This window comes from Elephas maximus, chromosome 6 (assembly GCF_024166365.1).
Source record: "Elephas maximus indicus isolate mEleMax1 chromosome 6, mEleMax1 primary haplotype, whole genome shotgun sequence".
NCBI lineage: Eukaryota > Metazoa > Chordata > Mammalia > Proboscidea > Elephantidae > Elephas > Elephas maximus.
This window is the reverse complement of record NC_064824.1, coordinates 36,706,869-36,720,628: the sequence shown is the minus strand read 5'-3', so window position 1 is coordinate 36,720,628 and position 13,760 is coordinate 36,706,869. Positions and strand designations below refer to the sequence as shown.

Genomic DNA, 13,760 nt, shown 5'->3' with positions numbered 1-13,760 from the left:
ATAAAACCTGATAATGCTTCAGAAATCTGATCTCTTCCATTACAATTGTTGCTATGAAATTGTGAGGCTAATTAAGATAATTACAATGGTAATATATTTTTAAAAATAAAAAAGGTGAGGAAATATTACTTGTAAAGTAGTTTCTCAGTAAATTGACCAGAGTCCAGGGGACAGTATTCATTCATTCATCTCTAGGGAAGAATTGATGAGTTGACAAGAATGGGTGTTATGATTTGATGGGATTTTTACTGCTCAAAATTATTCCTTAGAGAATTGATATGATTACATTATAAAGTTTGTGTGAAAATCTTAAAGTACAGTTGTAGCTATTGAATAAAAAAACAGTGAAATTTTTCAAATATTTTCAAGTTTGATATTTTGGTAAAATGCTCTGATATATTTTGAAACAACAGACATTTCACAAAGTAGCCTGAAAACAGAGTCACAATAAGAATGTTACACACGCTGAAATAGCAAAGCCAAGAAAAGCGATATTAAAAAACAGTTTGATTTAAACTCGTTTTACTGCCTTAGTGCTATGTGATAAAATAGAAAAAATAAGATATTCCCCTACTTCCCAAATTATTCACAAGAGAGTTTGTGAATCAACACAGGTAGGAAATCCAAAGACATTTAATTTTTTTTTGAAAATTTGTAATTTAGGAGAAACTCACTGAGTAATTTTTGAGAGCTATGATTTATGTACATACTATAATCTCTTCATTAAATTGTAAGCTTACTGATGGCAAGAAAGGTTACTTCTAAATCTGTGGATTTCTTCACAGAACTTGGTATCCACAACTGTGCTCAGTAAATGCTTGTTAAATAAACAAATGCATGCATATGAAAACATTCATTTTTGTTTACATGCAACTTTTGGGAACACATGAATGTGCCTTAAAAAGTGAAGCACACAGTAAGGGGCAGCTAATGGGAAATAGCATAACCATTGCTTACAGTAGCAAATGAAGAGAAAGGTTTGCCAAGAGCCACTTTGCTCCTTCAGCATGGCTGAAAATAGCGAGCCTTAACATTAACCCCATAAAACCCATTTACGTTACGTGAGGTTCTTGACAACATTCAAGGTCTTTGTGACCTTTTGTACAGATGACAAAAAAGATGTGCTTTTAATCCACTACTTTGCTTCCCCATCATGGCTACTGGACTTCATTTTACATTACTAAACATATTTACTGACTTGCCATGTTCCTACAGTGTTCGAGGTTTTTACTGACTCTCTCAGCTCTTCTAGCTTATTCTAAGATGGTAAATTGGGAGCCTTAGGGAGGAGCCGGTTTTCTTTCATTCTGTTTTAAGGTAGTGCACTTATTAGTAAGGTGACCTGAAAGAGTACACGAGTCCCCTCTAAATACTGCACTTATTATGAGGGAGTAACAAGCATCAGAGAGTTCAGAATCTATGGGGTCTCCAGTTCTTAAACTTTTATTGCCTTTATCCTTGTTCATGGTGGCTGCCTGCCCTGTTCCTGGTATTTAGTTTTCATTTGTCGTAATAATTGGACTGGGCTATATCAATTGCAACTGTTGAAAGTAGAGATAGAAATTGCAAAGATTAGTGTGACATCTAAGTAAAATTTTAAAGGTAATTTTAACATTACTGGCAATGTTCTTAATCAAAACTAATGAAGACATTTCTGGTTTTAGAAGACCTAAAGATTTTAGCTAAGCAACCTCTTTTTTGCCAAGATCATTTATTTTCACCTTCTGCAGCTTGACCCGATAGATGATAATGGGTCTTTCGTGCCTGTAACGGTACAAGTAGTTCATGGTCCATTGACTCAATTTAATCCTGATACAGTCTAACCCGCGAATGTAAGAACAGTAGAATTGGTAGACTGTAGTATTTTTTTAAAAGTAATTGTGGCTGAACATTGCCATATGTCCTCTATGAAGGGATATTCAGTCTTTGTATACTTGAGAAAATAATGTAACCATTGAAATACTAATACAGTTAACTATATAAAAAGAAAGTAATAAGGGAAAAATGATTCTGTTAAAATACCACATTGTAGACTATACAAAGGAGTGCCCAAAATTTTATGAAACAATCATCCTTGAAATCAACTTTTGAAATTGGTTGTAAGATGTCTTACGGCAAGGTTAAGAACACTTTTAGGGGAACTAATTCTAGGACATGATATTTCATAAAAAAGGTTTAGAAATTTTCTGCTTAAATTGATGAAAGATTATAAGCACAGTAACCACTGCAGAAGAAATGACCTAATGCTGCTACTTTAGTAAATAAATGAAAATAAAAAAAAAACCAAACCCATTGCCATCGAGTCAATTCTGACTCATAGCAGCTCTATAGGACAGAGTAGAAGTGCCCCATAGAGCTTCCAAGGGGTGCCCAGTGGATTTGAACTGCTGACCTTTTGGTTATCAGCCATAGCACTTAACCATTAAGCCACCAGGGTTTCCAAAGAAATGAAGGAATCACTTATTTTAGAATGCTGCAAAGTGTCCCAAGCCATATTTTCATCGTTTGAAGCACCTGTCTGCAAGTCCACAGCACATGTCTCTGGTACACTCAGATATGGAAAATGCAAAATTACAGGGCTATTGATATTTGCCGCAACCATATAAAGCATAACTAGGTAAAAAATGACCAGGGAGACACCAATTTTCCATTTGTTATACAGTTGAGGGACTCCGTTGTGGCAGTCTTTGTGCAATCAGTGCACACTGTGAGGTTCAGGCTAATCTAGATCTGCTGTTGTTAATTGCCTTACAGTTGATTCCAGCTCACAGCAACCCCAAGTAGGCAGAATAGAACTGCTCCATAGGATTTTCAAGACTGACTTTTTCGAAAGCAAATCGCCTAGCCTGTCTTCTCAGACGCCTCTGGGTTGGTTAGAACTGCTAAACTTTCAGCTTATAGTCAAGCACTTAACTGTTTGAACCATCCATCCATCTTAATTAGATCAAGTGGTGGGTTATGCACCAACTACTCACATACTACACATGACTTTCAAATTCACTAAATTTATTTTCAAAGGTTATTTTTCCTAATCTATTTTAAACTTGCAAATGTCTCTACCTCACCTTGTGTGTTGAGATATCACCATAAATTTGACTGATTCTGTGCTGATCTAGTTTCTATTTTAAGTTTTATTTTAATGCTAAGTTTAAAAGAAAGCTGAGAAATAACAAAATGTATAAGTAGATTTGTACATCCAAAATTCAATTTGGAGAGACATAATTCATTTCACTTTCATTGTTTTCAAGAAGGACATTGAGGTACTTAACTGACTAGACTACCAGCTTTATATTAATTAATTAAACTAAACTGTGTACCATTTTCTATTGCCTGGCAACATATATATATATATATTTGCTTGTAAGTTATTTCAGGCCAATATTTCTAGGTAATTAATAATTTTCCATATGAAACAATCTTATGTTTAAACACTAGTTTCTTCAGAAAATGATTCCCAACAATGAAAGCTTTGTAAACATGATATACGAATGTCATTTTTAAGCTTTTCCAGTAATTTACTTAATTTATTCAAGTATTGGCTGATCAAACAAGGAATATTGTTTTTGTGGTTATGCTCCCACCACCAGGGGTGAGAATCTCCTAAAGCTGCCCGTGAAACTAAAACTCTCTTTTTAAAAAAAAGAAAAAAAAAATTAATTATAACCCATTGTTCAAGAGACATTCTGTGGGCTAAGCCTAATCCCATGACCTATTGTTTTGAATCACTTTTTCATGGCTTTGAATCGTGATTACTTTATGAAACTAATTTACCTTCACATATATATTGTTGTAGTATTTAAACATTGGCATTAAGAGTCATTCTGTCCCTCTCTTTCTCTGTCCATCCATCTCCATATCATTAATAATTTGAGAAGATTTTAAAATTTTGCCTTTAAAGATATTTATTCTCTATGTCTGTGCATGCATACACCAGCACAACTCTTTTCTCTGTGCTAAAACTCATCCTGTGTGCTAAATCTTTCTCATGTCTTATCTTCACCAAATGCTGCTCCCTAGCGGGTACTGTTACATTTTTTTTCATTTTCAGATGAGAAAATAGAGTCTGAGATTAAGTATGCTGGAGTCAGTGACAGATCTCAGTCTTCGTTCCTAATTTGTCTGATATTAAAACATATACATTGTCACTATTCAAAGTTGACACAATTATTTAATAGCATTTATTGAATTTCAGTGCTTTAAGTTGTACGTGAAGTTCTGTTCTCATTGGGAAAATCACCATCTCCCTTCCCTGACCACCATATACGTTTAGCACACGTATTTACTAAATTTGTTGTATAATGTTTTGAATTGTCCTTTAATAATTTTTTATTCACAATTCTTATTTTCTGTGAGACTACATACTTCTCAAAAATTAGAGTTATGATGAATGCTTAGTTTACGTCACCCACATTTCCTTGCATTGTGCTAAGCCACAATAAAAAAAAAAAAAAAAGACTTCACAAAAAAAAAAAAAAGCTAGGTCAAATCAAATTGTGTTCCAGACAGAGGGTTCTTTCATCTTCTGAGGTAATTCTTTGAATCCTAACTCAAAAATTATACAAAATAATGGAAGAGCCAAAAATTGGCAAAGCCACATGTGATTATAAAGAAGAAAAAATTTATTTTTTTTTATCAGTCACTTTAGTGTTTCTCACCAAAATGCTACCAGAACTGCTAACAAGGAGGAACTGTGAAACCTCTCCAGTCACTTGAATTCTCTCTTCCCAAATCTCCATACCTCCCACTGGGTTCTATACCAAAGGAAAGAGGACACTCCTATTTATTAATTGCCAAACATCCTCCTTCTCCTGTACCAGCTGCTTTCCCTTTGTTATTTTATTTAGTGACACAGCAGTAAAGATTTAGATGCTAAGAGCATAAAAATGAGAGTCAGGCTGCCATGCTTCCTTCTCCACCCTGCCTCTTGCTGGCTGTGTAACCCTTGTCAAGTAAATTATGTTCTCTACACTTGTCTTCTCCTCTGTAAAATGTGGTATATAGCAATGGCCTCTTAACAGATTAAATGTGATAATTTAAGTAAATCACTTAAAACATTACTTAGTACATAGCAAACACTCAAAAAAATGTTAGCTAGTAGGGATTGTGGAATTGCTTATAAGTACATTATATAATCACGATAGAAACATACCTCAGCAGTTTTAGACCACAGTCAGTTAAACACAACTGTCTATAACCTAACAGTCTTAGAAATCAAAAGTACAATGTGAAGTACTTAACTATTGTGCAGAACTATTGGTGAGCCATTAAAATATAAAGTAGAAGTAGTATTTGGCAAAAGAAATAAATAATAACCTTTTAATATAAAAACAATTTCATTTTAACAATTGTATTGTTGTATGTATCAAAATATATGGTTCTCTGCTATTCTTCCCTCTATACCCTCTGTCCTGACCTATTTCATTTTTATGGCCCTAAATACCATCTCCATGCTAATGACTTCCAAATTCTTGCCTCCAACCACAACCTCTTCTCTTAGCTTCACCCTGGCATACCAAAGAGCTTCCTGGACATCTCCTTTTTGATATCTGGAAAACTCAAATTGAAAAATTGTATAATTATACTTTCGATTCCTATCTGTATCGACTCACCCTAAATGCTCAGCACTAAAAATCTGTTCTTCCCCCAGTTTTTCTTATTTCAATTAATGGAGTCCCTGTCCAACCTCTTCCTACTCTCAAATAAGAGGCTGACAGTTACCCATGATTCTTCTTTAAACCTCATCCCTCACATCCTATCCCTCAGCAAGTCCTGGGACTTCTACCTCCAAAACATGCCCCTGTCTTAGTCCAGACCACTATGATCTTTGGCCTGGTCCTTTAAAATAACACCTCGCTTTCTCACACTCTGACCTCACTATAGTCTGTTCTTTGCATTAACTGCCAGAGTGATTTATATATCCCTCTGACATAAATTCCAAAATAATTGCCTTGCCCTGCAAGGCCCATAAGATCACGCTCTTCAACTTCATCTTCTTCCCCACTCCCCGTCACTCACTATACTTCTGATACATTGGCCTCATTTCTGTTCCTCAAATAGCCCACATGCTTCCCCTATTAGGGCCTTCGTAACTGGTGTTTCTCCTACTTGTCATGTTCTCCACACTGCTGTCCTCTTCCTCCAGTTTCAGTTTAAATATCACATCCTCAGAGTGTTTTTTCCTGATTGCTTTCTCTATGTAGGCCAGTCACCTGCTATTCTCTATCATAGCCAATTTTTTCTTCAAATTATTTAAGAGCTGTAAATATATATTCATATGTTTTATTTAGTCTGCCTCCCCCACTGGACTCTAGGTCTCACAAAGGTAAATATTATATCTGTTTCTCTCACAATTGTTTACCTAGCTGGTATCTAGTATATTCTATGCACTCAATAAATATTTTTTGAAATGAATGGCTGAAACAATAGTATTATCCTTTTTTCTTCAGCATTCTTTTCTGGACAGACTGGGATGCAAATTTCCCTCGCATCGAATCTGCCTCTATGAGTGGTGCTGGGAGAAAAACCATCTACAAAGACATGAAAACTGGGGCTTGGCCTAATGGATTAACTGTGGACCACTTTGAAAAAAGGATAGTTTGGACAGATGCCAGGTTTGAAATATGATCCCTTTTCTGTATTTTCTTTTACCTTCCTCACATTTTCTAACATGCATGGATCATGTACTTTCCTAACATGCATGGATCATGTACATGTATATTGGAATTGGGGGTTAGTTTTGACTTTTTGGTATGACGGTAGGGATTTTCTCACTTTTTTGGGGGAGAGGGGTTTCCATAAATCAGATACAGGTCCATAACAATATTTATCAAATACATTCTTCACCATTAATCCCAGTAATGTCATTATATTAAGGGACGATTTGAATGGGTTTTGATAAACTAATGATGTGTTTCCCTTTCTGTAGGTCAGATGCCATTTATTCAGCCCTCTATGATGGAACAGGAATGATAGAAATCATCCGAGGTCATGAATACCTTTCTCATCCCTTTGCTGTGTCTCTGTATGGGAGTGAGGTTTATTGGACAGACTGGAGGACCAACACATTGTCCAAAGCCAATAAGTGGACAGGGCAGAATGTCAGTGTGATTCAGAAAACCAGTGCACAGCCATTTGACCTTCAGATATACCATCCCAGCCGTCAGCCTCAGGGTAAGTACTTGTTATAAATTATCTATCCAGAAAGTATTTTCACCTTAATCATGTAATATTTGAACTGTAAAGTAACTTTTTTAAGCTAACAGTTACTCATATTTTATGTATATTTATGGTGGAGGTTATTCCAGTCTTTATTTTAATAAGTTAAGGATATTTTTTTCACTTTTTATTGATTTTGCATCGAAATAGAAAAATCTTAGAAACTAAGAATTTTGGACCAAGTCCCCTAATTCTTAGTCATTGTTATTTCATCAGTGAAAGACACTGTGGGACGTTGTATAAGGCCTTCAGATTTAGGAACTAAGAATGATGAGTAAATTAGAAGACAGCAACAGGTTCGATTTGTTTCATATATGTATATATGTACATATATTTGCCTGCGTGTGTGCTTATATAGAGAGAGACAGATAAACAGAGAGAAACAGAAAGAGAGGTAGGTTGGTGATGGTTCAGTGGTAGAATTTTTGCCTTCCATGTTGGAGGCCTGGTTTCAATGCACCCTATGTGCAGCCACCACCCACCTGTCGGTGTTGGCTTCCAGGATGCTGTGATGGTCAACAGGTTTCAGCAAAGCTTCCAGACTAAGAAAAAGTAGGAGGAAAGGCCTGGCAATCTACTTATGAAAATCAGCCAATGAAAACTCTATGGATCCGAATGGTTTGATATACAACTGACCTTGGGGATGGCGCAAAACCGAGAAACATTTCATTGTTATGCGTGGAGTCACCATGAGTTGAGGGCCAATTTTATGGCATCTAACAACAACATATCATTGTTGTGTGTTGTTTTTGTGTGCTGTCAAGTTGATTCTGACTCATAGTGACCCTATATGACAGAGTAGGACTGCCCCATAGGGTTTCCTAGACTGCAGATTCACAGGTCTTTTTGCCTGCTGAGCCTCTGGGTGAGTTCGAACTGCCAACCCTTCACTTAGCAGCCAAGCCTTAACCATTGTACCACCGGGGCTCCATATATATGTAATACATATTTTTTTTACATATTTATTTATATTTTATTTATTATTTTTCTATGTATTTTTCTGTGATACCATGGGTATTCAGTGCAACCATCCACTGATCCTTTTATACCCCGTGCTTTACCATTACCATTATGACGTGTGCCAAAACCTACAGAAATCTCATTCCAGTGCAAACAATGTTCCCTTCTTCATTAGTGTATTTTTATTCTAGACATGTAGTTCTCAGTGATAAGCTCTCTCCTATGGAGGGTACATTTTCTCCTTTCTCCCTCTTTCAGTGTATAAGGAGCAAATCTTTTTCCAACTCCTTGGCATTTCTAGTGTTGTGGACCATACCTCAGGATTTATTTTAAATTCACGTTGTGTTATCTTCTCCTAGACTTTGCTAAACCAGTTACCTCTGAGATCCACAATATCCCAGGGCTGTCTTTTGTCTTTCTTCAATACTTAGCCTTCATTCTCCCTTGATGCTATTTCTTCTAACAAAATTTCTTCATCTATAACATTTTAAGTGCCTCACTATGAAACGATCTGATTGAATCTAGTTCTCTTCTGAGATATTCTCAATTTCTCAGTTTCTGTTTTTTTCTGTATAGGAACCCTGGGATATTGTGGAGTGGTTAAGTGCTTGGCTGTTAACCAAAAGGTCAGTGGTTTGAACCCACCAGCTGCTCTACAGAAGAAGGATGTAGCAGTCTGTTTCTGTAAAGATTACAGTCTTGGAAACCCTATACGGGGCAGGTCCACTCTGGCCTATAGGGCGGCTGTGAGTCGGAATTGACTAGTTGGCAATGGGTTTGGTGTTTTGATTTTATTTTTGTATGTAATTGCTCTTTCTTTGCCACATGGGAGTCTCTACGTGCCCGGGACTCTGTAAACAATTACTTTAATTCTTTCCTACCAACCTTGACTCTCTTCATCCTACAACCTGAAAAGTCTGAGAACATTTAAGGGGCAAAGTATACCTTAGTCATTTTTGCACTTAGTAGGCATTCAGCAAATATATTGAACTAAACTGAAATAAGGAGCCCTAGTTTTTTTTTTTAGTAACACAGTGGTTAAGAGGTGGCTGCTAATCAAAAGGTCTGCAGTTTGGATCCACCAGCCACTCCTTTCAAAACCCTATGTGGCAGTTCTACTGTGTCCTATAGTGTTGCTAGGGGTCGGAATTGACTCGACAGCAATTTTTTTTTTTAATTGAAATAAGGCAAGAAATGATGATTCTGACTGGCAGCGTGCTGTTAATATAAAATAAAAGATATTCTCTAAAAGTTGCCTTCAACAAGGAGGAGTATCTACTCATAAACAAATGCTTTATGGGGATGGCCAACTATTATAAGATAGAATTTGCTTCTGATTTTTAGAAATGCAAAACAATTTACATGGTTATATTTTTCTCCCCCTAGATTGTTTGGTATTTTGTATGAATTACGATTTTAAATTTAGGGTAAATTAAGCAAATTAAAACAAATTCATGAAAAATGGCCTGTATCTATGTATTGCATCATTTACCTCCCTTAAAATGGGATCATCATCTTTCATTTCCTAACCACTTTCTCTGGTTTGTCCACGTTGACACGACCCTTGAAAATTCACAGAATGAGAAGGACTGTGATACTCTCAAGCTTTCCTGACGTGCCCTTGTATGTAGAAAGGGAGTGAGAAAATCAGCGTAATATGTTAGGTTGGAGAGAGGTGTCCTTGGGCGTCTTTACTTAAGTGGAGAGATAATTTATATGTGATTAGTCTACTTTATATAAAATAACCAAGTTTTTATTATATGGATCTAATTTAACATATTTTCCCAGGGTTCAGGGTAGATATCGTAGTCTTTTTACACATTTAGAGAATGTCACCTGTAAAGAGAACTTGCTATTTTCCTAAATGAAATGCAGTCCATTTCCAATTTTGAGAATGACCAGAGAACATTCTACTTTTCCCCCATTATAAGGATCACTGAGCATATAACAATCGTTATCCGTCCTGTTTATCTGCTTCGGTGAAGTAACACTTCCACTGCTAGGGAGAAAAAAGATGCAAGAACATATGGACTATTCTATTATCTAGGATAAAATTACAATGAAAATGATGACAAAGGCTCAGCATTAACACAAGTACAATAATATTAGACCTCTATTTTCTGGTGAATAATAATGCGAGGTTCATGAAAAAATAATAAATTTAAAAAATATATGACATCTACTGCTATAAAATAGAAATATCTTTGACAAATTTAAGATATAAAGGTTAGAAACCATCTTTGAAGTTACCTAATCCTCCAAGTAAGAAATTAATAAATGTTTTAACACCAGCTTTTTTTTACAAGTAACCATCCATCACGTGCACACATTTCTAGCTTGGTTATTGGATACTTAAGCAGAATTTAAAAAAAAATCTATTTTAGATCTTTTTATTTTCCAGAATTATTGTTCTATGGGATTTGGAAAAGCACACCAAAGGTTAAACACATGCCATATGAAGAAGTAACAGTGTATATTTTAGACCTAAAGTTTTAATTTTTTATAGTACAATGGAGTTGAGCTTGTTGTAAATGAAATGGACTTGGAAGCTGTGGCTCAAATCCAAACCAGGGTTCCAGTAGTGTGGCTGACTCCAGAGACCATGCCTCATTCTTTTTTAATTTAGGAAGCTTTTGTATCTCTTCAGAATGAAGCTCATGCCGCATGTTAAACGCTATATCTCCCTTTTAAGGTTTAGCATTAGCACTTTTCCCTTGTGTGGACGCCGTATAACTCTGATTATTAACAACTACACATTTTCATATCATATGTGCCTATCAAAAAATGTTTTCAAGAATTCATCCATTATTGAATAGTTTGATTTTAGTTCGTGGTTGTTATCAAAAATAATTTTAATGCATGGATCTGTGCTTAAATCTTTTTCTATATTTAATATTTTTTTTTTAAGAAAAATCACATGGTCTTTTGTAGTTGTCAGAAACAAATACAATGAATACAAGCCCTTCCAAGAAGCAATACTACATCACCCAACTCCAGTTCAAATTGTATCAGAGTAATCAAAAAGAAATACTACATATCTATGAAGTATATGTACCCTTTTGGAGATTTGTATACTTGCACATGTTTATACATTTCTACCAGAGATTATAGCAGAATAAGAAAAATAGAGAATATCTGAAACCAACTAATTGGCTGTTGATGCCAAAATCTACAGTCAAATGTTAACAAATTAAATCTAAACCTGGATTTAAAGGCAGAAATGCAACTTGACTAAGTTGGATTTGCTCCAGGAATAATAATATTAGAGGGTACTCTGGTTGAAGCAGAAAAGCACCTGCACCAACCAGCTCAATGCTCCATTGTCTCCATCTCACTACTTTGATCACCAGAGAAGTCCTAAATTCTGGCTAGCATGGTTGCATATTGTGTTCCTGGCTTAAAATATTTCTAATTATAGGAGTAGCAGGATGATATTTCTATATTAAGCATATACTTATAATGTTAAAATAGAGATGAGATTGAAGAGTAGAGAGACTAGTGATGAGGAAAGTCGTTTGAGGCATCTGATAACTCCTGTGTGAAAAAATAGTAAAACAATAAACTCTAGAGTAAAGGAGGAAGGGCACAAAGTAGTAGCTTTGTTGTGCCAGCTACCATGGAGAAGAGGTAAAAAAATATGAATATAAAGTATCAGGAAATTTAAAATTGGAATTTTACCTACAACGCACTACAGTTGCCACAGCTTAGGGTTCTCACATTTTATTCCCATATGCTTTTGGGAAATATATATATATATATATGTTTGTTGTTGTTGTTAGGTGCCCTTGAGTCAGTTCTGACTCATAGCGACCCTAAGCACCACAGAATGAAACAGAGCCCTGTCCTGAGCCATCCTTACTATCGTTGTTATTCTTGAGCTCGTTGTTACACCCATTGTGTCAGTCCACCTCGTTAAGGGTCTTCCTCTTTTCCGCTGACCCTGTCCTTCTCCAGGGACTGATCCCTCCTGACAACATGTCCAAAGTATGTAAGACGCAGTCTCGCCATCCTTGCCTCTAAGGAGCATTCTGGCCACACTTCTTCCAAGACAGATTTGTTTGTTCTTTTGGCAGTCCGTGGTATATTCAATATTCTTCGCCAACACCACAATTCTAAGGCATCAGCTCTTCTTCGCTCTTCCTTATTCATTGTCCAGCTTTCACATGCATATGATGCGATTGAAAATACCATGGCTTGGGTCAGCCACACCTTAGTCTTCAGGGTGACATCTTTGCTCTTCAACACTTTGAAGAGGTCCTTTGCAGCAGATTTACCCAATGCAATGCGTCTTTTGATTTCTTGACGTCTGCTTCCATGGCTGTTGATTGTGGATCCAAGTAAAACGAAATCCTTGACAATTTCAATTTTTTCTCCATTTATCATGATGTTGCTCAGTGGCCCAGTTGTGAGGATTTATGTTTTCTTTATGTTGAGGTGCAATCCATACTGAAGGCTGTGGTCTTTGATCTTCATCAGTAAGTGCTTCAAGTCCTCTTCACTTTCAGCAAGCAAGGTTGTGTCATCTGTATAATGCAGGCTTCCTCCAATCCTGATGCCCCATTCTTCTTCAGACGGTCCAGCTTCTCAGATTATTTGCTCAGCATACAGATTGAATAAGTATGGTGAAAGAATACAACCCTGACGCACACCTTTCCTGACTTTAAACCAATCAGTAGCCCCTCGTTCTGTCCAAACTACTGTCTCTTGATCTATGTAAAGGTTCCTTATGAGCACAATGAAGTGTTCTGGAATTCCCATTCTTTGCAATGTTATCCATAGTTTGTTATGATCCACACAGTTGAATGCCTTAGCATTGTCAATAAAACACAGGTAAACATCCTTCTGGTATTCTCTGCTTTCAGCCAGGATCCATCTGACATCAGCAATGATATCTCTGGTTCCACATCCTCTTCTGAAACCAGCCTGAATTTCTGGCAGTTCTCTGTTGATAAACTGCTGCAGCTGTTTTTGAATGATCTTCAGCAAAATTTTGCTTGCATATGATATTAATGATATTGTTCTATAATTTCCACATTCGGTTGGATCACCTTTCTTCAGAATAGGCATAAATATGGATCTCTTCCAATCAACTGGCCAGGAAGCTGTCTTCCATATTTCTTGGCATAGATGAGTGAGCACCTCCAGTGCTACAACTGTTTGTTGAAACATCTCAATTGATATTCCATCAATTCCTGAAAACTTGTTTATCGCCAATGTCTTCAGAGAAGCTTGGACTTCTTCCTTCAGTACCATAGGTTCCTGATCATATGTTACTTCTTGAAATGGTTGAATATCGACTAACTCTTTTTGGTATAATGCCTCTGTGTATTCCTTCCATCTTCTTTTGATGCTTCCTGCATCATTTAATATTTTCCCCATGGAATCCTTCACTATTGCAACTTGAGGCTTGAATTTTTTCTTCAGTTCTTTCAGCTTGAGAAAAGCCAAGCGTGTCTTCCCTTTTGGTTTCCCATCTCCAGCTTTTTGCACATGTCATTATAATACTTTACTTTGTCTTCTCGAGAGGCCCTTTTTAAATCTTCTGTTCAGTTCTTTGACTTCATCAATTCCTCTTTTTGCTTTAG

At 36.3% G+C, this 13,760-nt stretch overlaps 1 protein-coding gene across 1 annotated transcript in view; it reads left to right on the top strand.

The window, feature by feature from the left end:
- The window catches only part of LRP1B (LDL receptor related protein 1B), a 1,748,032-nt gene that overhangs the window by 1,063,257 nt on the left and 671,015 nt on the right, over positions 1–13,760 (top strand). Inside the window, exons 26-27 of the mRNA XM_049888441.1 lie at positions 6,447–6,611; positions 6,926–7,170. Of these exons, the coding sequence (XP_049744398.1) occupies positions 6,447–6,611; positions 6,926–7,170 (410 nt within the window). The remainder of the gene's footprint in view (positions 1–6,446; positions 6,612–6,925; positions 7,171–13,760) is intronic.